The sequence below is a fragment of the Acinonyx jubatus genome, chromosome A2 (assembly GCF_027475565.1).
Source record: "Acinonyx jubatus isolate Ajub_Pintada_27869175 chromosome A2, VMU_Ajub_asm_v1.0, whole genome shotgun sequence".
Lineage (NCBI taxonomy): Eukaryota > Metazoa > Chordata > Mammalia > Carnivora > Felidae > Acinonyx > Acinonyx jubatus.
The window spans coordinates 150247404-150274566 of record NC_069383.1 but is presented as its reverse complement, the minus strand read 5'-3'; the positions used below and the strand labels follow the sequence as shown (position 1 = coordinate 150274566).

Below are 27163 nucleotides of genomic sequence, written 5' to 3'. Positions count from 1 at the left end.
GGGGGCGCGGGGAGCGGTCTCTGGAATAAACCCGAGGCAGGTCTCCGCTGTGCGAGCTCTGGGGGTGCCTCCCACCAGCGCCAGTGCCTGGGTGGCCGTGCCCTGATTTACACCATGTGTCTGCGAGACAGCACGAGTTGGTTTCATTTATATTTGGACGGGTTCCTGTGGCCTGGGGCTCCCGTGCAAAGTGAGGGTTCTATGCTACATGGAAGAAGTGAGTCACAAGAGGCCACAAGAGGCCACGGTGGTGGTTGCTGGGGGGCGGAGGTTTGGGAGTGACTGGCCATGATGTTTCTTTTGGGGATGATTAGAGTGGCAATGGTTACATAAGCTGTAATACACTGTATTTTAATGGGTCGATTATTTGGTATATGAACTGTATCTCAGTAAAGCTGTCTAAAAAATACAATGTCAAGCGTCCTTGCTGCCGGTGCTGGTCCCTCCCCTGAATCTCTGTGGCCCCAGACAGGCTGTGGAGTTTCTCTGGCCAAACATGGGTCCCCGCCCAGAGAGAGGGCAGGGCCTGAGTCCCGTTTCCTGTTCTGTCCCCAGGCTTTAAGACAGCGGTCGGCACACAGGTAGCCTCAAGTCCTTGATTTACTGTTTCTCTGGTCAAGGGTCTTCCCAAATTCACAGCCTTTGATCTCAGTGCTGAGGAACGACCTTGTCCCCGTGGAAACACTCTGGAGAGGAGGGGGCCCGGGGATGGGGCAGTGTCTGCTGCGGGCTGCCAGAGATGGGCCTGGCCTTGTGCTGTATGGCTCCCTCCACCAGGGCACGTCTCCTGGTGTGGCCCAAGGCCTCCTCCCCTGATCGCTGCGCCCCAGGTGCCCGCCCGTCCCCACCATGACACTCTACCTGGAATCATGGTTGTCTGTTCACTAGGGTCTCTCTCCTGAAGGGCAGATCTCACGTTGTCCCTTCTCTCTCTCTAGCTCTGATAGGTGTGACAGAGCCCGGGGTTCAGCAGAAACTCAGGAAGTGGCTGTGAGCAGACCCCGAGTCCCTCATGTCTGCACCTCCATAATCACACTTCTGGGTGCTGCAATTTGCTCTGGACCCCGGGGTTTCCTGTAAGGCGCAGGTTGGTCAGGGGATCCTAGGGGGAGTCCCTTAGACGGCCGCTGAGGACGTGCACCTGGAAACAGGTTCCCAGGCTGATGTCTGTTCAGGGGACCTCGGGGAGAAATAACAGCAGCCCCACGGCAGGCTGGGGATGCTGGGCTCCTGAAGGCAGACAGCGCCCGAAAGCCCTTCTGGCTTGCCCCGTGTACGGGCTCCTTCTGCCCCCTGGCGTCCACTCTGAGAAACACACGGGTAGTCCTGACCCCTGGAGGTCACCTGGACGCCAGAGATGAGGAAGCTTCCTCCGGGTCCCCAAGCCCGCAAGAACCACACAGATCTCCCAGGGCCGTGAGGGTTTGGCGGGTGAGCGACTGAACAAGGGGAGAGGCCCACAGCTCGGCCACGCGTGGACAGGTGGAACAGCAAAGGCCTGGACACCCGATTGAGTCCCTTCCCCTGTCCCTGCCACAAACAGCCACCGGTGTCTGATGCGGGACGACGTGGTGCTGGTCCCTGGTAGGTCTTGGGGCTGTGGGGGCGAACGGCCCGGCTACCGGAGGCAAGTTCCTGCTGAGCGTGGCGCTGGCCCTGGCAAGCCACTCTGCCTCTTAGTGACCTCATCTGCCAACGTGAGCCCTGCACGCCAGCTGCAGGGCGGAGTCCGTGCCCGCTCCCGGACCGCAAGCCCCAGGACCGCCCGGGGGCAGCCTCGGAACCCCAGGGAGTAAGGGCTCCGAGCTCGGAACACGGCACGGCCAGGGGCCCCCCGAAGGGAAAGGGGGGGCAGAGCGTGAATGAGAGGCTCCACAGAACAAGGCCAACTCAAGGAGGCTGGAATTAAGTCGTAGGAGTGAATTTGGAGAGGGCGGGAATGACAGAGTCGTCTCTGCAACGAGCCGGTACCAACAGGGCAGGGGACACGACAGCGAGCCAGACAGGCATGGGGCGCACGGGCCAGCCTGCTCTCCTTCAGCTCGGGCCCGCACCCCGCCTCTCGCCGAGGGCCCCCCACAGCCAGCGCCCCACAGGCGGGGGGTGGAGGGGGACTCAGGGATTTTGTCACACAGACGTCACAGGAGGCTCCTTTCAGGCGATTTCAAACTGCTCTCCCCCACCCTTCTTCTCGCCATTGCTGGCACCTGGAAGTTTCCGCACGGTATAGCCACTAAGGGCCGCTCTGAGCTCTAGGCCAGCCTGGCCGTCCTCACCGGGTCCTCCCACCCACAGTGTGTCAAACGGGACAGGAATTTCCGCCCAAACCAGCTCCTCTCCCCTCTGCCGAGTCAGTCAGCCACCCACGGAGTCCTGTTCAACCTCCTGTCCCGGGCTCTGGATCCCACCCATCCTTTCTATTCTGGCTCCCAAGCCCCTGGAGCTAGGCTCACCAGACGCACCTGGGGATGCCTGTGTGTCCACACTCTGCTACCCGCTGCCTGGATTCTGACCGAGTGATGTGGCGGTGGCCCGAGGACTGGTGTTTCTAACGTGCAGACAACACTGAGACCCGTGGTCCAGGCCATCATCAGCATGCCACGCTGAGAATGTCTTAGGACTTCATGAGCTTGCATCTGCCACCGAGATTTCAAGCCCCACCCACCACCCAAGGGACACAATGGCCAGGTGTCTCTGGCAAGGTCTCTGGGGCCCATGCCCCCTAACCTCCTCCACGGTGCCCTCCTCTTGCTCTGCACAGCCGGGCTAAAAAAGGATCCTTAAACCGGGTCACATGTCTGTATTCTTCGCAATTTCACCCACTGACCTGTCCCAAGGTCAGACCGGAGATGTCTGACACAGGAGCAACCTTCAGATGCCTGAGGACAGTGCTCTGGAGCCTCCAAGGTCTTTCCTTTCCCAAGCCGGCCAAGAACAGGAGCGTTGCCTGCCCCGCGGGACGCAGCCCGGAGGGCCCGCCCATCTGCTTTCTCTCCACGTTCCTCTCACGGCCGAGGCCCAAACACTCCAGGGGAGGCCTGCCCAGCAGAAGGCTGGACGGCCACGGCCCCGCACCAGGGAAGGTCTGCCCAAGCACCCCGCTGGCGGAGGGCCGGCCTTACCTTACACTGGTCCAGCGGTGTGTCCTCGGCCTCCTGGAAGACCACGCTGAAGGAGATGCTCTTGGGGTCGGAGGAGAAGACCCAGCTGATGGTGAGGCCCGCCTCAGCCACGGTGATGGGGATGACGCTGTAGGTACTGGACCTCACGAACAGCTCCCTGTTGCTCTCCCCGAAGTTGGCGATCTCTTCCACCGTCAGCGGTAACTTTATCCTAAAACCCAAGGGCGGAGAGGGCCCGGATCAAATGGGCAAAGTGCCTGAGTCCCCTGGCCAGCTCGTCTGCGGCTCAGAGGTGGCCGGAAGCCCTGGAGGCTCTTGGGAGGACAAGGCCTGGGTACCCTTGACCAACACGCTTAACTGTGCGAGAAACCTGGATGCGCAGTGTGGGTCGAGGCACCGGGGACGCGTGTAAAGCACGCAGGTGACAGTCCCGGCTGCGTGGGGCTGGCATGTCCCTGCAAGCCTGTCAGAGAGAACGGCCTGAGGAGATCCACGCGCCACGAACGGGAAGCGGGTGCGGAGGCCTCGGCTTTCTGCAGCTTTCCCGGAGCTGTCCTGCTGCCCAGCACAGGTCCCCTCTCCAACTCCCTGCCGCCCTTCATGTCATTAGCACCAGCAGGAAGCACGCACGTCATTAGAAACTTCCCGCCCTCTGGAAATCTGGGGCCTGCTGTAAGACTGCGAGGGGGCACCCCGATTTTCTTAAAGGCAGCCGTCCCAGATTCTTTATACGGCAGGGGCGGTGGGGCAGGGTGATGGCCTCGGGGACGCAGGCTTCTCGGGGACCGTGTCCCCAGTCCTAACGCTCGCCAGCTGGACAACAGCCGCTTCCGTAAGTTTAAGGGTTTAGTGACAGTGAGCTCCTCTGTTCCCGGGGTCCTGTGCGGGGCCCAGAGTGTGGAGCCAGAGGGACCCGGGTTCCGGTACCTGCTTTGCTTCCCTTCCCTCCTCCTGAGCCTCGGTTTCCTTATCTGCAAGCGAGGACAACCAGGCCTGCCCGCTGACGGGTGTGAGGCATACATCAGAGGATGAACTTGGCGGAGGGGGACTGCTCCCTGAGGCTGCCTGTTTTCCGACTCGGTGGCGCCCCCTCCTGGACTGTGCAAGTCGGGAGCCTGCATGTGAGCACGAGATGCGAGGACAGGGCCTCCAGTGCTGAGCCGCCACCTCAGGGGCGGCGTGGCCTCGGGCGAGTCGCATCCCCTCGACTGTGAAGTGAGAAGGTGGCGGCCACTACGTGCGGGGCCCTCTGCTCGCAGGCTTCATGTGCTATCACCATGGCCACGTGAGGAAGCAGGGTGCTCCCCCTTGCACATGAGGAAGCCAAGAATCACACAGATGAAGAAACTTGGTCCAGGCCCACACAGGTCTGATAGGAAGCCATTACCTGCTCACTCCACCAAACTGCCTTCCGTGGCGAAAATACATTACTGTCCCCTTCGAGATGCGGCGGTGGAAACTGAAGCTCAGAGAGGTTAGGTAACTCGCCCAAGACTGCACAGCAAGTAAGTCACGGGGCTGAGAGTTCTATCTGCCTTCAGAGGTGTGGAGACGGATGGAAATACCACCCCCCCCCCCCAAGCTATGCTAAAGAGAAGAGGAATCAAGGATTAAAAAACCCAGAATGTGGGGCACCTGGGTGGCTTAGTCGGTTAAGCGTCTGACTCTTGGTTGAGCCTCAGGTCATGGTCTCGTGATTCCATGAGTTCGAGCCCATGACAGGCACTGTGCTGACCGTGTGGAGCCTGCTTGGGATCCTGTCTCCCTTTCTCTCTGCCCCTCCCCCACTTGCACTGTCTCTCTCAAAAATAAATAAACACCCTACTTTGTTTCTGTTCCACGGCCAGCACCACCCTGTGACACAGTATGTAATTTACTTACATATTTCTGTTTAATGTCTGTCAACCCCTGCTGAAATATAAGCTCAACGGGGGTCTCTGTTTTGCTCAGTGATGTACTCCAAGGACCTAGAACATACCTGGCACCTAGTAGGTGCTGAATAAATACGTGTGAGTGAGTGCATGAGTATGGGACTCAATGCAGTGACTTATGCAGCCGTTGGACGCGACACAGAAGAATAGGATACATGAAAACACTCACACAGTGTGGGGTTTTACAAGACTATAAAATGAGATGTAGGATATCCGTTTGTGTTGAAAAATGAGGTACCTATGTATTTAAAAAAACCGGAAGGCTATCCCCCGAAGTGGTTTCCTTGTCTCTATTTTCCTATTTTTCTACAATGAAAACGTATTGCTTTTACAGTGAGAAAACAAAAAAGTTATTTTCAAAAAAGAAGAACACAGGGCCATGGGTGTGAGAACGGGATGACGCTAAGGGGACACGGGGGAACTTCCGACGGGGAGGGAATCGCTCTCCGTCTTCACTGTGGTCACACGGGGCTGAATCACTGTTCTTTTCTGGACCTACGTTCCCTCTTCGGCAGAACCGGGTCACGGAGCCGGGTGGGATCGGAGGCCCCTGAGATCACAGAAGCCACTGGCCGCGCCCGGCATGGAGCCTGGTGGGATGATTGACTACAGCGTATTAATTGTCAAAGTCTAAGCACTGTACACATAAAGAGGGAAGTTTACTGTCCATAGATTGTACCTTAAGAAAAAAGCACAGACTGGAGCGCCTGGGTGGCTCAGTCGGTCAAGCTTCCAACTTTGGCTCAGGTCGTGATCTCACAGTTCCTGAGTTTAAGCCCCACATCGGGCCCTGTGCTGACAGCTCGGAGCCTGGAGCCTGCTTTGGATTCTGTGTCTCCCTCTCCCTCTTCCCCTCCCCTGCTCACTCTCTCAAAAACAAACATTACAAAAAGTTAAAAACATAAATAAATAAAAGCACAGACTGAAAGCCATCATGGGTGCCGAGTCAGCCTGCGGGGTGCCCCCGGCTCTGGCACTGGAGGCCGGGGCTCCCCCTGTGGTGCTCCTGCCCCCCATGCCCCCTGGGAAGCCCCTGCTCGGGGCTCAGTCACTCACATCAATTCTCCAGACTTCAGCAAGCAGACCTCAGCATCCTGCCCCAACGGCATGTCTTCGGCGTCCTCAGGGGTTAGCGAGTTTGACACGGCGTCCCTGAAACGTCACACACGAGAACAGAGCCATTTTAGCCATCGGCACCTGGGGATCCCACAGCCTTGGAGTCACGTGGCCAAGCTCAGAATGCCTGGGATCCTTCAGTCACAGAGGCCACGACAGGGGCTGCGGCAGGCTCTCCAGGTAGGGGCGAGGGGCTGGGGCCACGCGGGCAGGATGGGGAGAAGACCACGAGGCCTCAGTGGTTTCCCTGCTGGGGTTCTGGTGGGCATAGGGAGGGGCCGCCCGCAACACAAAGGACCACCGTCAGACCCCGCGCCAGCCAGCGGAGCAGTGGGCAGCACCGTGGGTCCCGCCTGGGGACCCATGACAGCCAAGCCTGCTCTGGCCCATCTCGGGGGCAACAAGGACACCCAGGGAACGGTGCGGGCCAGGAGGGAGCCGAGGGGCACGGCCATGGGCAGAGAGTGGACCTAAGCCACGTCCACATCGCCTCCTTCCCTCACAGCCCACTATCGGCTGCACTGAGAGCCGGCGGAGGGTGCCAGCTGCCAATGAAGACACACCGTGCTTTCCGCACAGTGCCCTGTGGGACGCCGGGGCCAGGGGCGGAGGGCAGAGAATCCCCGCATATTTACACAGTAAGTTCGAGGTTCTAGGAACCCTGCAGCAAAGTCATCTCCTGGATTTAAAGCTAGTGTTCCTGCATTTATTTGATCGTGGGACATTTGATTTTTTTTTTTTTTTAAGTTTTTTATGTGTATTTATTTTGCGAGAGAGTGACCAAGCACGGGGGAGGGGCAGAGAGCGAGAAACCCATGCAGGCTCTCCCCTGCCAGCACAGAGCCTGACTCGGGGCTCAAACTAACGAACTGTGAGATATGACCGAAACCAAGAGTCAGATGTTTAACCGACTGAGCTACCCAGGTGCCCTGATGGTGGGACATTTTAAGCCCTTCCTGAACCCCCTGCTCTGGGAGTGCAGACTGCAGACCTCCTCCTCACTGACGGGGCCACGGAGGCACAGGCAGCTCCCGAGACGCGGGCCCGAGCCCCACGCCCCAACTCTAGCTCCCTGCTCACCCTGCCAGGCCCCAGTGTCCGCTCAGCCAATGGCCAAGTGGGGCGTCAGACCCAACCAGCTTGAGTGCGCGGTTCTGCTTAGAGAGAACTTAGGTCCAGAAAAGAAGAGCCATTTGCCCCATGGGCAGGTGTCAATAAGGAAGATCTCCCACCCAGCACAGCTTCGTCCCCAAATGTCACAATAACCCCCTTCTCAACTGCCCGGAGGGCTCTCCCCAGAGGTCTTTGGGGTGAGGTCAGTGCGCCCCAAACCGCCCCCCTCCCACCACCAACAGGTACCCTTGGGTTCTCACCAGCCTGGCCCCGGGGGACACTCACTCGACCTCTGAGGCCCTGAAGGAACTTGAGTGAACTCAGTCCTGCCCCATCCCACCCCACCCCACCCCGCCTACTGCTGAAGTGCCTGGAGAGGTCAGCCCCGGTCCGTGGTGGGGTGGGCACTGCACAGGACACTGACTCGGGCACGGGCCGCGTCCCGCAAACGCTCTCCGTCTGAGGCAGACTTGCAGGCACACACACACACACACACACACACACACACACACAGCTGGAAGCATCCTGCTGGAAGAAGAGGGGGGGTCTCAGGATACACAGTGGCACGTGCAAGGTCAGTGGCTGGCAGCAAGCGTCCGGACCACGTGCTCAGACAGCCCTCCATCCACCAGCTTCACACCCACCTGGGCACCGAGTTCGTGGCTCCACCCGGAGCGCAGCCGTGATTTGTGCTGGAAAACCGGTGTGCCCGGCCGACGGCGCAGTCTGGGTGGCACGGCGGGCGGCCCTCAGCCATGCCTGGGGATCCTCAGCTGAGCTCAGGACCTGACCTGATACCGTCCCTGGGACACCAGGAATTCAAGAGAGCATAGCAGCTGAGGCCCAGAGCTTTTGCCTGGAGGCGGCAGCCATCACCTCTGCCTGCAGGGGATTCTCCGCCCGCCGCTGCTGACATTTCACTGCCAGACGAGTCCCACGGCCAAGCCCACGACCACGACCATGGGGGCGGGATATTCATCCTTCCACAGGGAGAGGCACCGACACGGACAGGTCGGGATGCAAGATGTGCCCGTGGGGAGCGGCTGCAGATGGTCTACCTGAAGGTCCCCCTGAGCAGCCAGGGGCTCTCCGCGTGGGGGCAGAAAGGGGTGGTTTAGAGCAGACGACACCCAGCAGGTCTCCGCGAAGCCTGTCCCGGCTGTCACTCGCCTATGGGGCCGCGGCGTCGGCACACGTGGTGGTGCACCTGCACGGACGGCGCGGTGTGCACAGTGTGGGGGATGCGACAGGGCAGGGGGATCCCCGGGGGCAGATACACAGGCAGGTGCAGCCTGCTCCCACCCGCGAGCCCTCCTTCCCACTCCTCCCTGCACCCCGTCTACCACGGCCCTGGTCACCCCGGGCCTTCCTTCTCTTCTCTGGGTCCTCTCTCTCCCTAGGCTGAGGGCCCTTTGGAAGTAAGCCCGGCGCACACGGGGCGGCCGCTGCCGTCTGCGGGAACCACGCGGTGCGCTCGCTGCCCGCTAAGCGACAGACGTAGGGGTGCAAACTGCTCGCGTGGAAGTTCAGAAGAGGGCAGAGAAATGCTGACAAAGGGAAGAACCGAGGACAGGTCCCGGAGGGCTGGAGACCGGGTCACGCATGGTGTGGCAGATGCTGGGTTCGCAGGGCGCCCACTGCTGACTTACAAGGCCCCTCTGTCCGGGGGAGAGCCGGTGCTGCCCAGGGAGAGGCCTCTGGCCTCCCGGGAAGCCTCCGGCACGAGACGGAGCTTCAAGACGTCACGCCCACTCGCCACCGGGCTCAGCAGCCCGGCATTTAGCTCTGTCGGCTGCCGGAGGGTGAGACGGCTGTCAGGCACCGCCTGTGGGCACCGCGAGTGGGTGGTGGCAGGGCCAGCACGGGGAGCTGCCTAGAGAACCAGGCACCTACTAGCACCCAGCTGCCCGGCCGGGGCTGTCCGCACACAGTCCCCGTCGGCCGGCCGTAAGCGGCACAGCCCGTCTTCAGACACTCTGCCCTGCAGGGGCGGAGCGTGGCGAGCCCTGAGCAAGTGGGCACTCCAGAGGTAGGAGAGGCCGTGTGGCTCCGGGTGGGGTCGTCACTCCGAGGTGGTTCCAGCCTTGGCTTTATGGCTGTGACTCTGGTGCCCTTCCCTCCTCCGAGGTCTGGTGTCCCTTCTCCACGCGGGCGAAGGGGGCGGAACCCGATGGGCTCCAGGCGGCGCTGGCTTGAGGAGGCAAGGTGTTTCAAAGGACCCTCCACGGCCTTCTCCACTCTTGCCAGGGAAGGCACGGCGAGAACATGCCTGCTGCTACTGAGGGCAAGCCTGGTCCCTCGCTGTCCCAGTCTGACCTCCTCCCTGCCCGCCTCCTTCCGTTGCTCTAGCAGCCACTGGCTTGCAGATCCAGAATCACAGAAGGTCAGTCAGTGCAAGAGGGTGTTCAAGGGACTGACTATACAACCCCCACTTGACGCCCACGGACACGGGGCTCCTGAGGAGCAGAAAGGGCCCGAGGCCGCTCAGGCCATTTGCTTTCATCCTCGTCCAAAGTGCAGACACCGTGCGAGAGAAACAAGTAAGCAGGGATGGAATAAACTCCGACGTTGTAGTTGGTTCTCTTGGTTTTCCAGCATCGAGGGTAAAAGATGTCCTAACCTGTCATTCCTCTTCCTCCAGCTCCCCATCTCCGACCACGACAAGCCCTGATGACCCGTGGGTACATGCTTCCCAGGGTAGGTCCCCAGCCCCTGCCGGCCCAGGCTGAGACCCTGCGTGAGGGAGCTGAGCAAGGCAGGCATGGGCGGGTGATGCCCTCTCGAGGGTAACGATTAGGGGCATAGAGGTTTCTTCTCAAGGGCTTTTCAAACTGTGGCTCGAGACCCGTTTAGTGGGTCATGAATCAATTTAGTAAGTTATGACCAACGTTGGAAGAACGTGAACGGAAAGTACCAATATGGGGCGCCTGGGTGGCTCAGTCGGTTAAGCGTCTGACTTCAGCTCAGGTCGTGATCTCACGGTTCGTGGGTTCGAGCCCCGCCTCGGGCTCTGTGCTGACAGCTTGGAGCCTGGAACCTGCTTCGGATTCTGTGTCTCCCTCTCTCTCTGCCCCTCCCCCACTCGTGCCCGCTGTCTCTCTCTCTTCCTCAAAAATAAACATTAAAAAATTTAAAAAAAGTACCAATGCAACAGTATACCGCACGTTGTAAGGGTTAGTACTGTTTCACGAGGCTCTTGCTTTGCCTTTCTGTGCATGCACGCAACCCCTTGGGTGGTCCTGTAAAACGTGTCTCTCACTGTGGGATGCGGTAGAAAAGCGACTTTTCTAGATTAGGATTAAAACAAAATTTAAAATTAAATCGGAGGATTACAAACAAGCTTGAGAATGCCGGGGAACAAAAGCAAGGCCACTAGGGGGCACCCTAACTCCTCCCAGAACAATTTCCTTCTGTTGCCACTGCGGTGTTTTTCTCAGAGGAGACAAGTTCACTGCCCACAGGCCCTTCCTCCTCTCCTTGCTCTGGCCACAGGAGCCCACTGCTAGCTATGGTGACCGCTGACGACGTGTCACCCTCTCCCGCTGAGTTTCCATCCAGAGCCTGTGGTCGGGAGAGCTGAACTTGGCTCGAGGCACGCACACCTGTTTGTCAACTTGTTCCACCCTCTGGGGCTGGTCACCTTGGCGTCCCTTGGGGGTCCTGCCCCGCCAGTCTATGCTCAATAAATGTCCAGACTGTGTGCCCTGGGTAAGCTGGTTTTCTGTCCCAAACGTCCCCACCAGAGGACATGACCAAGGTTCTACTTTAGAACCAAGTTAAGAATAAAGGGGACCAGCGGACGGTGAGGAAATCCCTGGCAATGCAGTTCAGGGGTCCATGCCTGCTTGGGTGAGGGGTCACAGGTGAGGTCCCCCCGGCTTGGTTCTCTACAATAGTTTCTGCTCACAAATCAAAATGCCTGCCTTTTCATTTAATTACTGTATAATTTCAATCCTGCAAGCTGCCTGGGGAAGCAGGTCCTCTGGCTGTTGGGACTAAGGAAGGCAAGGGTGCCTGAAAAGCCCCCCGTGGCCTAAGTCTCTTGCTGACATCCTTCCTAGCCTCGCTAAGCAGCCCTTTTCACTGTGCCCGATTACCCAGGGTCCACAGTCCCCAGGCCAGCTTCTATCTGTGGTCAGGAGACGGCTCTCTGCTTACGACGTGCTGCCCAATTCAGCCGCCACCAGCCTCAAGGGGCCATTTGAACTCCCACTCATCAAAAATTTTAAAACGCCAACAATTTGGCTCCTTGGTTGCAGTGGCCACACTTCAGGTGCCCCACGGCCACTGTGCGGGGGCAGCGCGGACGCAGGACACGTCCGTCCTCGCAGACAATGCTCGTGAACAGCACCGGCTTGCAGCACAGGGCTGAGCTGCGCAGGGAACCGCAGTGTGGGACCCGGGGGCATTTCCACATTTTACTATTCAAAGTAAATTCCCAGTAGTTTTCCTTTTAGTCAGTGGCTTCCTTTTTTACCCAAGTACCAAGCGATGAAGAACACTTGGTATTTTGATTTCTAATTACTTAGTAACCGCGGTCCGACCGCGACACCCAAAGCCGCATGCCTAACCTCAGAACCAAGAGCCAGGCATCACCGGGCACGCCGCTCCCAGCTCACTGCTCGGGCTATTTCTCTGAGGCTTTCGGTCCTAACTCATCCTCCACGGCCCCCGTCATCCGCCAGTGCTTTGCAGCTAGACTTCTGCCAGCAGCAGTGACCGCCTCACTCCGGGGTCCTGGGATGGACACTCACCCCGGGCTCTGGGTTGGAAACGTCAGGTGCCCGGGAAAAGCGAGCAGGTCGGCGCTGACTTCCAGGACAGATCCGCAGCAGGCGCGGCCGCTGCTTTCCGTCTGTCCTTCCCCCAGTTCTGCTTAGAAAACGTTTCAGTATTCCAGGGGGAAGTCTAGGACCTCTGCCTGGGTGTCTGCCCGTAAGAATGCTTAGAGCTTGGTTTCAGAGAAAAGGAAGGCCTTCAAAACAAAGAGCACTCCAAATCGGCAGACAAGAAGTTCCAAGCGGGCGCTTTGTAAAGTGGTTGAAATAAGGTTCTGTGCCACTCCCCCCCAACGCCCCGACTCCGACACTGTGAGCGGCTCCCTCCTCCAGCTCAGTTGCACGTCTTTCGCTGGAGAGCTTTCCCCTCGTGAAGGGTGACGACGTGCCCTCTCAAATACCTGCCCCCCCAGCAAGCGTGCGCACGGTGGTGGGGAGCACCGGGGTGAGCCCCGTCTCTTCCCACGGGGTGCAGACGCTTGCACGTCCGAGACAGCAGGGCATGGCCGCGTTGAGGGTGCTTGACAAGGCTCAGGCTGTTCTCTGTTCTGTGGACTGGTCCCAAACGACACAGCTGGCCTGTCCCCGGGGAAAAAATCTCCTCTCTCCGAGCTCCGAAGGTTCCAAGATGAAAGGCTGGCTCACTCTGAAGGGATGTCTGTCGTAAAAGTCCTCTTTCAGAGGAGGGGTGCTTTGGCCCCGCTCGCCTGCGGTGTTTGGTTCAGCTCGTTCACCGTCCACCGGCCCGTGTCCCCCCACCGTCCGCCCAGGGGCAAACTACCCGCATAGCCTCCCGGCTCCTGCCCTCAGGGGAACATCTCGTTCGTGTGTACCAGTGTGGCGGGAGCGTTTGAACTAGTTCGTTCAAAAGGCCTTGAACATCCACTGGCGGTCTCCCAAGCTTCTGCTGGGACCCCCCCCCCCCCCCCGCCGGATAGCTTCACGCTCACACGGACCCTCGTGACCTGGCGGCTCCGGGGGACAGGAGTGTCACGGGCAAGCGAGCTCCTCTCTCGACCCACCTGCTTACTCATCTGTGAAGGACGAGGGCTGGACGGCTAGGTGAGACGCACCCAGCGCGGAGCCTGGCTCCTAGTGGAGCTGAGTGCTAGTCCCTAGGTCCTAGGCTGTGCCCGGCCCCTGCTCACAGTGCCTGACACCCTGCCCTTAGGAAGAGCCACAGGAGCCCGTGTGACCAGCAGACGTGCACCGGCCACGGTGGGGACCGGGCTGAACGCGGTGCGGGGTCAGGGGAGGGAGGCCTGGTGGCTCAGCGCGAGTCTGCCGCTGGGAAAGCAGAAATGGAGTCCACACCTCCAGAGACCTGGGTTTGTATCCGGGAAGCGCCAGTTTTTAGCTGTGTACACGCAGGGCTGTTATTCTGGCTGGGGTCCTCAGTGTTTCCATCTATAAAATGGGGACAGCACTGACTTCGCAGGGCTGCCGTTTTTTTGAGTGGGGGTCAGTGGCTATCAAGCATATCCAGAACCCAGGCCACAGCATGCACTTTGCAGTGGTCCAGACCCAAACGGTTCCAACGGGACAGGACTAGCGAGTGAAGTAATCTTACGGTACAAATGCCACCATCGTCAGTGGGCTGCCTGGGCCAGACCTACTTACTGCTCCCCTTCGGTTTACAAACAGAAACCCTCCCAGGTCCTGACAGATGACTGCGTCCACAGCCAGGCGGCAGGGAGGGTAGCGCATCGGAGCCGCCGCCCCCTATCTCTGATCTCCCAAATTACGCGCGTGCAGGCAGGTCATGTGGATTCTGATGTACGAGGCAGGGGTAGGGCCGGGTCTCTTATGATCACCAACCAAGGGCTCTCAGAAGATACTTAACGGAAACACGGACCACATCACAGACAGGTAGAGGCAGACCTTGTGCTGTGAACGCTCATCTCTGCAACACGTCGACAACGCCTCTCCACTGGTGAGTCATCTGTCTTCTTTAGAGTTAAAAGGCAGGTGCTAACCCCGGCTTGCTGGGGTCCTCTGATCCCTGCCCGCGGTGCAGTACCGTGTAAATGCCCGGGCTTTAGAGCCCGACCGCTCTCGGTCTGAATTCTGCCTTTGCCCCACGACTAGAGAATTGTGGAAATGACTTAGCGTGGTTCGGGGCGCACAGTCCGTGCTCGTAAGCTGACGGCCCTGGGGGTACCCTCCCCGGGAGACCGGGACAGGCTGGCCACTGTCCACATCTGTTCACGGAATAATCTCTCCGTCTCCAATTTTCGTTTCGTCTTCATTATAATTGACAACACTGGCTGCTCTCTCGGGCGGCTGTCTAGTTTCTTTTCTCAAGGTAAGTCAATATACCACTGCAGAGACTTCAGAAAAGGAGAGACTTAGGGGGAAGGGAAAGAAGTCAGCCCCGACTCCACAGCCAGACGCAAGCTGCTGATCAATTCTGGGCTTTTTTTTTTTTTTTTAATGTTTTAGAACACAGAGTCAAAACTGGGGTGCCTGGCTGGTTCAGTCGTGGAGCGTGCGACTCTCCATCTCGGGGTTGTGAGTTCAAGCCCCACGTTGGATGTGGAGCCTACTTAAGATATATGCACATCTGAGGAAAAGGTCTGTGGCTTTTAGGAGAGCCTCAAAGGGGTTTATGATCAAAGGAAGTTCAGAATCATGACCAATTTTACATCCTTTTGGACATCCATTCGTTGGAATACTTAACAGCCAATGCTAATTGTGCAGACTTACTCTGTTGTGAGAAATTTAAGCGTACTGCTTTCTCCCGACTCACTAAAAGCACTTCCTAAACCTAAACATAGTTTGAGCTATATTCTATTTTCTGTCTGAACGGTAACTTGCTAATTTGTTTATTATCAGACATTTACACTGCTTCCAAAGCTGAATACTGTATTACTTCAAAAAAAAAAAAAAAAGTTGCATAGATCAACACAGGGCTTTGGCTACTCAAGACAAAGAAATGAATGATCTTAACCTTTCTGGAAGGGAAACTCATTCTCAGCTACTCAATCTGCACAGAGCTGGGCGGTTTCCAGTCCGTCGGCACAGCACCCAAGTTTGCCAATTATCACAAGCGAGTTTGCACGGGCCCTTTGAGGGAACGTGTAATGCCAGCGCCAGGAGGATTTTCTTGTAAAAAGGCAAGAGGGAGGCAGGCAATAATGGAGATGTGATGTTACTCTTAAGGAGAGCAGAGCCGCCTGTGCACGTGCTAAGAGCTGAAAAAGATGTTTCTGTCCCCGCGTGAAGCAGGAACACACACACATCATCTGACCTACTTAACCCAGGAGTCCGAACGGCTGGCGGGGTAGCGTTATTACGGCTGGCCTGTCACCCTTACTGATCTCACATCTTGTGGTTGAGGGGCAGGGGCTTTTCACGGAGGTGTCTTACCCCAAGGCGAGCTTCCTCCTTGCAGAGAAAGGGCACTCTGTTCCCAGGAGGACCGGCAGGGCTGATACCGTCTCCAGTCAGGACAAGGAGTCCTCAAGTCAATCAGAAAGGAAGACGTGATCTCTCCTTGTACACGCCCTTGTCCGGCTGGCTGACATTCTGCCTTTGCTACACCAAATGCCTGCCTGTGCTCGAAACGCCTTCTCGAGGTGCTAGCGAGGTATGGCCCTGGGTCACCGGAAATGAGCCGCTGCGTGCCAGCTCTCTGCAGGTCAGTGACCTGGCTCCCCAGGGCCGGTGCTGCCGTAGCCGCCTCTGCTCTCATGCCCGAGCACATCACCCTCGCGTCCTGTTCCTGCTCCTCGGCAGGGTCACAGGGCAGAGGGAAGTGACGGCCCTGAAAGGCCGGGAGCCCCGGGCAAGAAAGGCGGCTGTGGTGGCTGCTGCCTGCCTCACTGCAAGGCTGGCCCCCCGCTGGCGGGCCTTCCATTTGTTCAAGGAGACCCCTTGGGCATAAACTGCTAGTCTCGAAAGCTAAAGTGATGTTCCCTTCTGGGGAGATGCTCCGTTTAAGAGGGTCCTGGGGATCAAGAAGTCTTCGGGAAACCAGGCTCCGGTGGAGGAGGGTCGTGTGACGGGCGGTGAGGGGCCGGCTGGGCTGGGGCTGGGCTGGGAGGGCAGCTGCCCGCTTCCCCGGCCGTGACCAGCTCAGCCACAGTGCTGGGCAGCCTGGGCTTCCCACGCCTGTCTCCCCACCTCCTAAATCTAGGCAGCTAAGGGCAAGGAAAGACAGAACGGACCGTCTACCCTGGTGGGAGAGGGTCAGCCCGCGAGCCCCTGTTGGTCTGCAGAAGTCTCCTCAATGGTGGAGCCCCCGGGGAGGGGGTCTACTTGGCTTAGCTTCCGCAGTTAGCAGCTCAGGGCTCTCATTCAACAGAAAATGAGGCCCAGGATGGGCGGACGAAGGCAGGCCTGACCATGAGAGAGCAGTTCTTGGGGCGCCTGGGTGGCTCAGTCGGTTAAGCTTCCGACTTCGGCTCCGGTCACGATCTCGCGGTTTGTGAGTTCAAGCCCCGCGTCGGGCTCTGTGCTGACATCTCGGAGCCCGCAGCCTGCTTCAGATTCTGTGTCTCCCCCTCTCTCTCTGCCCCTCACCAGCTGGCGTGCGTGCACGCACGCTCTCTCTCTCTCTCTCTCTCTCTCTCAAAAATAAATATTAAATGAAAATAGGTAAAAAAAAAAAAAAAAAGAAAGCAGTTCTGCACTTCGAGGAGGGCAATGCCCACACTCCACCACATGGTGACCTTTGCCTTCAAGGCCAGCTGGCACAGGATTTTATGGACTGTGCATGCGGGTCAGGTATGTGTTGTCTGTGAGGCGGGTGACAGCCTTAGAATCTTAGGGCCCATTCAGGGTCCCTCATCCCGCCCAGGCAATCGCCCCTCAGCTCTGGCTGTCTCCAGGGTACTGGAATGTGCTGCCTCTGACCAGAACTCAGGTGGGTGGGTTCAGGAGATGGCTACGCGCCCCCTAAAAGTGGGGCAACAGGACTGTGGGAGGACAGGAGGTGTCCCCCTCGGCCCTGACTGGAGTTCCTGTGTCTGCCTCCCAGGTGTTCATCAGAACGCACGCCATGGCTGAGTACGACTACGTGGACCCCGGCTTCTTCAACACCTCCAGCGACGGCAGCTGGGGGCACGAACGCTTCTTGGAGTTCCGCAAGGTCTTTCTGCCCTGCATGTACCTGGGGGTGTTCATCTGTGGCCTGGCGGGGAACGCGCTGGTGCTGGTCATCTACGTCTTCTACCAGAAGCTGAAGAGCCTGACGGACGTGTTCCTGGTGAACCTGCCCTTGGCCGACCTGGTGTTCGTCTGCACCCTGCCCTTCTGGGCCTACGCGAGCATCCACGAGTGGGTCTTCGGTGACGTCCTGTGCAAGACCCTGCTGGGCATCTACACCTTGAACTTCTACACATCCATGCTCATCCTCGCCTGCGTCACCATTGACCGCTTCGTCGCGGTGGCTCGGGCCACCAAGGCCTACAACCAGCAGGCGAGGCGGATGGCCTGGGGCAAGGCCATCTGTCTGTTCATCTGGGGGGCCTCCCTGCTGCTTTCGCTGCCGCAGATAATCTACGGCCACGTCCTCTATCTCGACAAGCTCGTCTGTGGTTATCACGACGAGGAGATTTCCACTGTGGTTCTCGCCACCCAGATGACACTGGGGTTCTTCCTGCCCCTGGTCGCCATGATTGTCTGCTACTCGGTCATAATCAAGACTCTGCTTCGCGCCCGAGGCTTCAAGAAGCACAAGTCTCTGAAGGTCATCTTCCTGGTGGTGGCTGCGTTCCTGCTGACCCAGACGCCCTTCAACCTCGTGAAGCTAATCCGCAGCACGAACTGGGAGCACTACACCATGACCAGCTTCCACTATGCCATCATCGTGACGGAGGCCATCGCCTACCTGCGGGCCTGCCTTAACCCCGTGCTCTATGCCTTTGTTGGCTTGAAGTTTCGGAGGAACTTCTGGAAACTCGTGAAAGACCTTGGCTGCCTCCCTTACCTGGGGGTCTCAGGTCAATGGAAGTCTTCCGACGATGCCTCCAAGACCTGTTCTGCCTCTCATCACGTGGAGGCCACCAGCATGTTCCAGCTGTAGGCCTCGGCCGGGCTTGGAGAGCCGCTCAGGAGCTTATAGGAACATGGCTGTGCACTCTGGACGCCACGAGGAAGGCTTTGTTTAGGACTCACGCGTTCTCACGGAGAAGGCATGCAGCAGCCGGTGTGGGAGCCTGCTTCTCGGGCATGAACGCAATCTGCTCTCTTCTCAAACCCTCAGGCCTAAAGCTCAGGGTTGGGGGAAGGGCTCTAAAACCCGGAAGCGCTTTCCTTCCTCCATCCCCAAGAATGCTGGCTCCGAGGGAACGAAGTGCGACCCTTAAGACCTTAGGCCCTCCTCCGTGGGGGCTGGGACCGGATGCTGAAGGGCGAGCATGGCCACAAAGCTGCTGAGGGCAGGTGACACTCCAGGCTCTCCGGTACAGAAGGTTCTTCTGGCCCCTGGGAAGCGGGGAGACGAGAGCAGCCATGAAGACGAGGGCTCGTCCATCTGGCTCAGACCTCAATCGCCAGGTACCTGACAGAAATGAGATCAGGTTCTGCCTCACCTTCGGGTTTCGCCTTTGTATAGAGAGATGATTATGTTCTCTTCGATTAATCTCGGAAGGAGGAACACCAGGGGACACGAACGGGCCCAAACGAATTACTCAGCCGAGGGTCCCAGCGGTCCACAGGATGCTAGGAAAACGTGCAGAGCAGAGTTCACGACCATCATGGATCTAAGCAGCAGTTCTGAGTCGGATTCTTGGGTGCGTTTGCTCATTGAAAAACTAAGCTGTCCAACGCCCGACATGCTTGCGCGCAGATAAATCATGTATCAGTGTGCGTAGGATACAAACACACGCATATCAAGTGGCACATGTCTTTCGTGGCTGCGAAATAAAACCCTTTTAAAGTCTCCAAGCTATGTTTATCCCCAGGCACATTTTACTTTACCGTATGCTTGGCACATACCGGAGGTGATTACTTGTGGGCTCAGAGCATTGGGAAAGCAGTTAAAATTGTGAACTTTGAGGGCGCGGCCCGATCAAGGAAATGGAACACATCAGTGATAACGCTTTCACCGTGGCTTTCAACCTCCTGCCCAAAATGTGAGGTACGCTTGTGTCACCTCCGTAACATGGTCACACGATGAAGCAGTTCTAAATGGCAGACGCTTGTGTGTGGTTTTTAGATTAGATCCTTGTAGCCATCGGCTCTATCGGCTTAAAGTTGCCTTTCTGGCTCGTGCTTCGCAAAACCACTCACCAAACCGGAGAGGACCAATCACCTACGGTGAGAGAGCGAGCGAGCGAGCGAGCGAGCGAGCGCACAGGCAGGGCGGTGGGTCCGACCCGGCTGAGCGGTGCGGCTACGGGGCTGTCGTGGAGCCCTAGCTCCGGTGCTCACTGGTGAGCATGACCAGCTGGCAATCTCTTAACCTCTTTTGTTTTGGCGAGACACGGGCCATAACAGCCCCCGCCTCTGGGGGCTGGGGCTGGGGGGGTACTTGGGACAGTGCATACAGAACCGTTAGCACGGGGGGCACTCGGGGGTGGGAGGGCCCCAAAGATGGCAGTGACAGCTCAAGACCTAGTGACACACGGAGGCCGCAGGTCTGTCCCGTGCGGGTTGGCAGGGTGCGGGAAGGGCGCCTGGCGTGTCACACGCACCCTGGTCCAGCTGCGCACAGGCCGGGCCTCGCAGGCCCACGTGACCCCCGTACCGTCTCACACTCGTGCCTAAATGCACCCTGGAGGGCGGCAGCCTCACGGGACACAGGCCCTGTGGACTGAGCGCTTCCTCGCACGGCAAACTCTGCCCTTTCTATGGTGACAAGCCTGACTTTTATCTTCTTTAAATTGGCTTCAAATACAAAAAAAAAAAAAAGCAACAGGAAAAAAAATAAAAAGTACAAACTGGCTTCAAAGTGGGCGTTTCACATGCCCCCCCCCCCTCCTTTGTGCGTTCATCTCAAGGGTTAGCATTTCTGATGGAGGGGCCCCCGGCCCCTCACTTCCCCAGAACGAGAGACGGAGGCCCTGCCTGGAAAGGAGGACGTGAAGAAGCCGTAACCGGGGGCCCCGCAGCCGTGTGGCGTGACGGGCAGAGCAGGGCTCTGGCCCTGTGCGTCCCGGGATGAGGTGCTCGGCCTCCTAGGGCCCAGTTCACCATCCGCACCACCGGCTGAGGGCGGCCCTCCGTCCAGGAGTGCCCGTGAGGCCCGGACGGCGCACCATGGGAGCCAAGCTGGGGGCTGCCTGGCCAAGGCAACGGGGCCGCTGGGCTCTCCCCAACCAGGTGCCTGCCGGGCTGAGGCAAACCAGACCAGGCACCGTCGGGCCGCGCCCCGCCCGCCCCGCCCCAGGCCTGGGTTATACGCCCTCTCTCCAGGCTCCCCACAAAAAGGCTGCGTGCGACCTTCTAAGGCTTAGGAAAACCCAGGAATGGCACAGCAGCAGAATCTTCCTTTACCTTCTGTGTGTTCTCACTCACTGGCCCTATACTCCTCTGGACTCTCATCTGCTACGCCTGAGAGTCGGGACTCTTCCCAGCCCTCCCCTGGGTACAGGGCAGTGCTGGCAACATAGGCCGGCACAGCCCGCGTCGGGAGCGGAGGCCTTTGACGACGTGACTTCGTTCCGTCCACACAACAGCCCCACGGGGCGCAAGTTCCCGGCCTCGGTCCTGCTCTGCTCCTCCCGACTGTGCTCACACACGCAGCAGCACGCGACGGGGCGCAGGTGGGAGCGGGGCTGTAGAAGGGTGGGCACAGGCTGCCTCGAGCGCAGCCTCGGGGTCCACGGGCAAGCTACTGCCTCGCCATGGCCCCGACACTTCGGGGCCGTTAGCGGTCCTGCGTGGCCGCACGGACGGGTGGTGAACATGGGGTGACCCCGATTCCAGGGGCCGCCCGGGAGCCAGAAGCCCAGGTGATCTCAGTGAGCATTCCGGACGGAGGGATTGGTGCTGCGGGAAAGAACGGCTGAAGCCTCCCCTGCTGGCAGGGTCCAGGAGTGGAGGGAGTGGTCGCTCTGACCTCCTCCCCCAAGGGGCCCCCCAGGCGGTGCCTCTTTCATGCGCCCGGTCCTCCACGGTCCCTGGGGACTCCCAACACCGAGCCACACGAGGCCTGGCGCGCTCGTCCCCATGCTTCAGGTGAGGAAACTAGTTCAGAGAGATTAAGACCCGCCAAAGCTCACCCGGCACAGCCAGGGCTAGGACTCCAGTGAACAGCCTCTTTCTCTGCCCCCAAGTGTTGGCCAACACAGGTTTCCTGCAGCGGATGCGCTCAAGGTACCCGCCAGCTCCGTCCTCCTCACGAAGGGGGAGAACGCTGGGCTAACCCGAGCACAAGGTGGCTTTTTGCCTTCACGGTCACTCGTATTCTGTTCCTCGTTTTGTGTCTGAGATACAGGCGTCCCATCTCCCGGCCAGTGATCAACCGACCCCAGCCCCCCAGCAAAGCACTCTGACTGGGAAGTACCAGTTAGTTACAAAGCGATTACTGGCAAAGGTGCCCCGAGGGTCAGGGACCGTCTCGACGACTTTAGCTCAGCGTCACTGGGAGAGGTTTTCCTTGGAGAAATACTGGGGTACCAGGCGCAAGCAGGAGACGGGCCCGGCTCAGCGCCTGGCATCACAACGCACGCGGGACATCACAGAAATGAGGCGCCTCCACGGGAGGCCTCCCAGGCGCCAGGCACCAGGCTCGGCGCTTTACACACACCCTTCTCATCGAATCTTCCTGCCGGTCCCAGAGGGGGACGGTCCCCACCTCTCCTAGGGGAGGGCACTGACTTCGGGAGGCTGCGGTACCCCAGTCCACGGAACCTGGAGGTGGCAGCTTACGCTCCGACCAGGTGTCAGATTCTGGAGATCAAGCTCTTCACGGCCGTATGGCCCATTCGTCTTGTGACCAGAAGGGGAGGCCAGGCCGGGGTGGAAGCAGAGCGGAGACCGAGAGACCCAAGGCCCAGCCCTGCGACGGGCTGATGAGAGCTTTCTCTCCATCTCCGCCTGCCCCCTCGATGCCGAGCACAGAAGGACACCTGGTCCCTGGAGAAGGCCGAGCGGGAGCTCGGCTGAGTGTGGGGAGCGGGTGCGGATAGGCCCGTCTGGAGGGCTCTGAAGAACGCCATCTTTTCTCCCCAGGGAAGGGGCTGTGCTTCTGTTTCTCATCGGTGGGGGCCAGTGGGAGGCTGCTCAGGGGTGTGGGGACCTCTGCCTGTCCCCTCACTGCCAGGAAGGGCGAGGCAGACAACTTCATTGCCCGCAGAATGTGTACACGTTGCAGGGCGGGAGGCAGAGCACAGGCTTCTGATGTGTACATGGGGAAGTGGGGCCCTGAGAAGAGAAATGAACTCTTTGGAATGAACCTCAAGCCTGTGGACAGAGGGAGGGGTTCTGGGCTCAAAGCCTAGTGCTGACACTTACAACCCCGTGCCCTGGAGTGGCTTATCTGGCCTCCCGAGGCTTCAGCAGCTTTACCTGTAAAATGAGGACCGTAATCCCTAAGCCTCAAAGGGCTGGGCAGGGACCGAGCGAGGCCACACACAGAGGCGGCCGGCGCAGGAAGGTGCCCGGCAGAGTGGCTTTCGACAACATGGCTTCCAAGCAGCCTTCTTTCCTCTGTGGATTTGGACACACCCGGTGTTCAATCCCTTCCGGATCACTTCTTACTTTGGACTTGCTGATTTCTTTCTCGAAGTTTCCCATCAGGGAGGCTTACGCAAATCCAGGCTTACCGCCCGCACTTTTTCAGGGTCCTGGCGTTTCTGATCGGTCTTAGGAAGAAAAAGAATGTACGACAAAGCTACCAGAGACACTTGGGTCTTCTCTGATGCACAGAGATGGCGTGTGAGGGTGCAGGCCCTTAGCTGAGTAGCAGAGGCCGCAGGGACCGCAGGCTCCCGACTGCCAGGCCCAGATCCACCCTAGGGGCCGCGGGCCAGCGCACTGGTGGTTTCCTTTCCCTGGGACACTTCCTGATTTCCCGGGACCGAAACACAGGTATTTGTCAGCGGTCAGAGCGCCTTCTGTTTCTGTTCTTACTGGCAAAGGGGAAGGTGAGGGGCGAGGGAAAGAGGGAGCTGCAGGGGGTCACTCTCTCCTGCAGGCGACAGCCAAAGGCCGTCCTCCCAGGTCTGGAGGCCCCAGTCCTGCTCACCTCACCACCTACCCACCTGGCGGGGAGTACAGTTGCCAGGTGATGGCGGCTCCGTGGCTCAGTGCCCTTGGGAGAACACTGCAGGCTGTGGGGTCAGGGGCACTTCAGGAGGCGGGGGTTCCAGGAAGGGAAAGGCAAGGCCCAAAGCCGCGGAGGCAGCACTGCACAGGGGCTGATGGGCTGGGTGATCCTGTGGGCTCTCTCCACGAGGCTACAACACGAGCGTTTGGTCACCCTCTAGTCAGAGAACAGGGGAGTGCGGAGGGATACACGTAAGCCTAAAATTTCTGGCACTGAGTGCTCCGTGAGGATTCAATACATCTCCTGCACGGCAGAAATCCTGGCTGATTAATCCTAGCCCTCCTCTGAGTCCTGGGCAGGAAGAGAGGGGCAGAGATGTGAATGTGGGTATTGGCCAGGTGCGTCACGAAACTCCCTAACTGGAGGGAAAGTGGGTCGAGAAATGCCTGGACCCGGTGGGGGGGGGGGGGGGGCATATAAATTCTTTCTTGGCTTTGGAGCAGTCTGTGCTTTGCTGCAGAAACCGCATTTAAGCCCGATACCAGGGGGTGAGAGACGCCGAGCAGGGCTGCCGTGGGGGGTGGGGGGGCCTGACCTTTTCCTGTGGGTCCCCTTGGCATAAACTCTTGACACTGAAACACGGTGGCACTTCGTGAGGTTACGTCATATTATTTAAAAATTAGCCTTTGCAAAACTCTCCTCGCAAACCTGGTTCGAAAACAGCTGGCCTGAAAAAATGAGAAGACTGGTGGAGAGTAAGTACCAACGGACTAGCAGGACACAGAGAGACACGAGGGGTGCACGTGCACGGCGGGGCAGCCGGGTGAAGAGGCAGTGGGTGGGTGGCCGTCTGCAAGCCCAGGACCCTGACCTGGAACTTCCAGTCTCCAGAACTGTCCCGAGCACTGTTCTGAGGCGCCTTCCCTTAAGCAAAGACAGCCAATCCTGCTTCCAAAGTCTCACTTTCCTGGTCCTTTAATCAGGGGGCACAAGGGCCCGACACCCAGTGAGCACACAGGGAGTAAAGGTGAGGTCTACTCACTGTTCGGGCATGTTAGGGTCGAGGGAGTCAGTTTCGGTGGGTGTCTCAGGCGAGGAGCCCGACTCCTGAATCTGGCACAGCTCCTCATCGGTGATGATGTCAAACGCGGCATCGTCCGGCGGCCTGCAGTCCGCGTCTACACCGGGGCCACAGAGGCGGGTGGGGAGAGAAGAGACACACGCAGTTACGCACAGGATGGGGAGGGGACGCCGGGAGGTGAGGGGCTGTAACTGTGCGGGATGGGCCACCGGGACATGCTCTAAGTGCCCGCTCAACCCACAGCTACTCTGTCTAGATGGGAGAGAAATGGCTGCTGAGACATTCCAGAAAGTGGTTGGGGCCTACAGGGAAGCTGAACACATGAATTAAGAGATTTCTCTGAAGCTCCTCAGTCAGGTCTTAAAGAGATTCAAGCCCTTACATATTCTCTGAGGCCTCTTGTTCAGAAACAAACAAACAAAAAACCTGTCAAAACCTCATCAGGAAAGAACCTAACAGAAAAGTAAACACACTTCTTTGCTGCTGAGTCCTTGCTCCCGAAGACACAGACACGACTTATTTATGCCTCCTTTGAAACCAAGATTCTGTCTGGATCCTGTGTTTCCATCTCCATCCACTGGGGGATGGGAAAGACCCTCCCTCTGCCCGAGGTGGCAGTGACCGCTGTGCTTCTGACTGGGGGGCTTGTGTCTGACTTTGCAGGCCACTCGGTAGGAGGGACGCCGTATGGACATTCCTGTGCCGGCCACCATACCCACACGCACGCTCCTGCATACAGCATGGCAAATGTGACAGCAGGCCTGAGGCGAAAGAAAGGCGGACAGAAGGGAAGACAGGAAAAAGGGAAAGACAGAAAGAAATGCAGACAGACAAGGAGACAGGAGATGTCAGAAATCAAAACAAGTGACCTGGGGACTCTGGCACAGTGCCACCCTCTGTCATCACTGGAACACCTGCCTGTGAGGCAGGGCAGGGGAGATTCCTGGACTGTTTGGCAAGAACAGTTCACGAGCGCTCCAAGTTTCCAGCCGGCTCCACCGCGGGGCTAGTGGGACAGGCCGTGCTCTAGGAAGAGCAGGACGTGGGGCTTGAGACACGGGCTGAAGGAGGAGACCAGAGACTGGTTTCCTTCCATAGACCCAGTCACACTTCTGAATCTGCCTTCTGAGGCTGGTAGAGGGAAGGAAGGAGGATGACAAGGGAAGGGACAATGAGCACCGGGTGCCCCAAACGAGGGAGATTCGCTGAGAGAAATCAAAGAAGACTTAAACACGTGGAGAGCTATGCATGCTCACTTATTGGAAGACTCAATTCTGTTGACATGTCAGTTCTCTTCGACGTGATCTAGAAAGCACATCTCAGTCAAAATTTCAGCAGGATTTCTTGTAGAAGCTGACAAACTAAATTCTAAAATTTACACGGGTGCAGGAAACCATCAAAATCCCACAGGACAAAACGGACAGCAACGTCTTTGACCTCAGCCTCAGCAACTTCTTACTAGACATGTCTCCAGGGGCAAGGAAAACAAAAGCAAAAAATGAACTATTGAGACCTCATCAAGATAAAAAGCTTCTCTACAGTGAGGGAAACAATCAACAAAACGAGGCAACCGATGGAATGAATGGGAGAAGGTATCTGCAAGCGACATATCTCCTAAAGGGGGAGTATCCAAAACCTATAAAGAACTGGTCAAACTCAACACCCAAAAAGCAAATAATCCAGCGAAGAAACGGGCAGAAGGCATGAAGAAACACTTTGCCAGAGAAGACATCCAGATAGCTTAACAGACACATGAAAACATGCTCAACATCACTCACCATCAGGAAAATACAAATCAAAATCACAATGAGACAGATGCCACCTCACACCTGTCAGAATGGCTAAAATCAACTCAGGAAACGACAGCTGTTGGTGAGGATGCGGAGAAAGGGGAAGCCTCTTGCACTGTTGGTGGGAATGCAAGCTGGTGCAGCCGCTCTGCAGAACAGGATGGAGGTTCCTCAAGAAACTGAAAACAGAACTACCCTATGACTCGGCAATTACACTACTGGGCATTTATCCAAAGGTTATAGGAGTGCCGACTTGAAGGAGCACATCTACCCCAATGTTTATAGCAGTGCCACCAACAACGGCCACATTACGGGAAGAGCCCAAGTGTCCATCGACTGATGAATGGATAGGGAAGATGCGTGTGTGTGTACGTGTGTGTATACACACATACAACGGGGTATCACTCGGCGATCGAAAAGAATGAAATCTTGCCATCTGCAACAACACGGAGGAACTCGAGTGCGTTACGCTAAGCCAAGTAAGTCAGTCAGTGAAAGACAAGTATCATACGATTTCACTCATCCGTGGAATTTAAGAAACAAAACAGATGAACTTAGGAAAAATAAAAACACAGAGGGAGGCAGACCATAAGAGACTCTTATATACAGAGAAAGACTGAGGGTTGCTGGAGGGGAGGTGGGGGGGCGGGATGTGGTGGGCATTAAGGAGGGCACCTGTTGGGATGAGCACTGGGTATTATATGTAGGTGATGAATCACTAAATTCTACTCCTGAAACCAATGCTAACCTATACGTCTAGCCAGCTAACTGGAGTTTAAGTTAAAAAGAAATAAAATAAAATTTACATGGATATGCAAAACACCTAGAATAGCCAACACTCTGATAAAGAACAAAACTAGAGGGGACCCGCTCTACCTGATTTGAAGACTCATTAGAACACCATGGTGATCTCAACAGTGCGGTATTGGTGAAAGAGAAGGCACATGGATACATGGGATGGGTCAGAAAGTCTGGATACAGACCCACATACATAAGAGCAATTGGTTTTAGAAAATGGTGCAAAGGCAGTTCTATGAGAACGGACTTGTTAACCAATGGCGGTGGAAACACTGG

The 27163-nt window shown here is 57.7% G+C and overlaps 2 protein-coding genes across 4 annotated transcripts in view; one reads left to right on the top strand and one right to left on the bottom strand.

The window, feature by feature from the left end:
* FYCO1 (FYVE and coiled-coil domain autophagy adaptor 1) overlaps positions 1-27163 on the bottom strand; it is a 70869-nt gene that overhangs the window by 4606 nt on the left and 39100 nt on the right. For all 3 annotated transcript variants that reach the window (XM_027038524.2, XM_053219536.1, XM_027038526.2), the window contains 3 exons: positions 24261-24403; positions 6110-6205; positions 3123-3333 (listed from right to left, as the gene is read on the bottom strand). In XM_027038524.2, coding sequence (XP_026894325.1) covers positions 3123-3333; positions 6110-6205; positions 24261-24403 — 450 coding nt within the window. The remainder of the gene's footprint in view (positions 1-3122; positions 3334-6109; positions 6206-24260; positions 24404-27163) is intronic.
* CXCR6 (C-X-C motif chemokine receptor 6) lies at positions 13719-19939 on the top strand. The gene is made up of 2 exons (XM_027038527.2): positions 13719-13993; positions 17042-19939. The coding sequence occupies exon 2, from the start codon at positions 17063-17065 to the stop codon at positions 18086-18088; it is 1026 nt and encodes a 341-aa protein (XP_026894328.1). The 5' UTR covers positions 13719-13993; positions 17042-17062; the 3' UTR covers positions 18089-19939.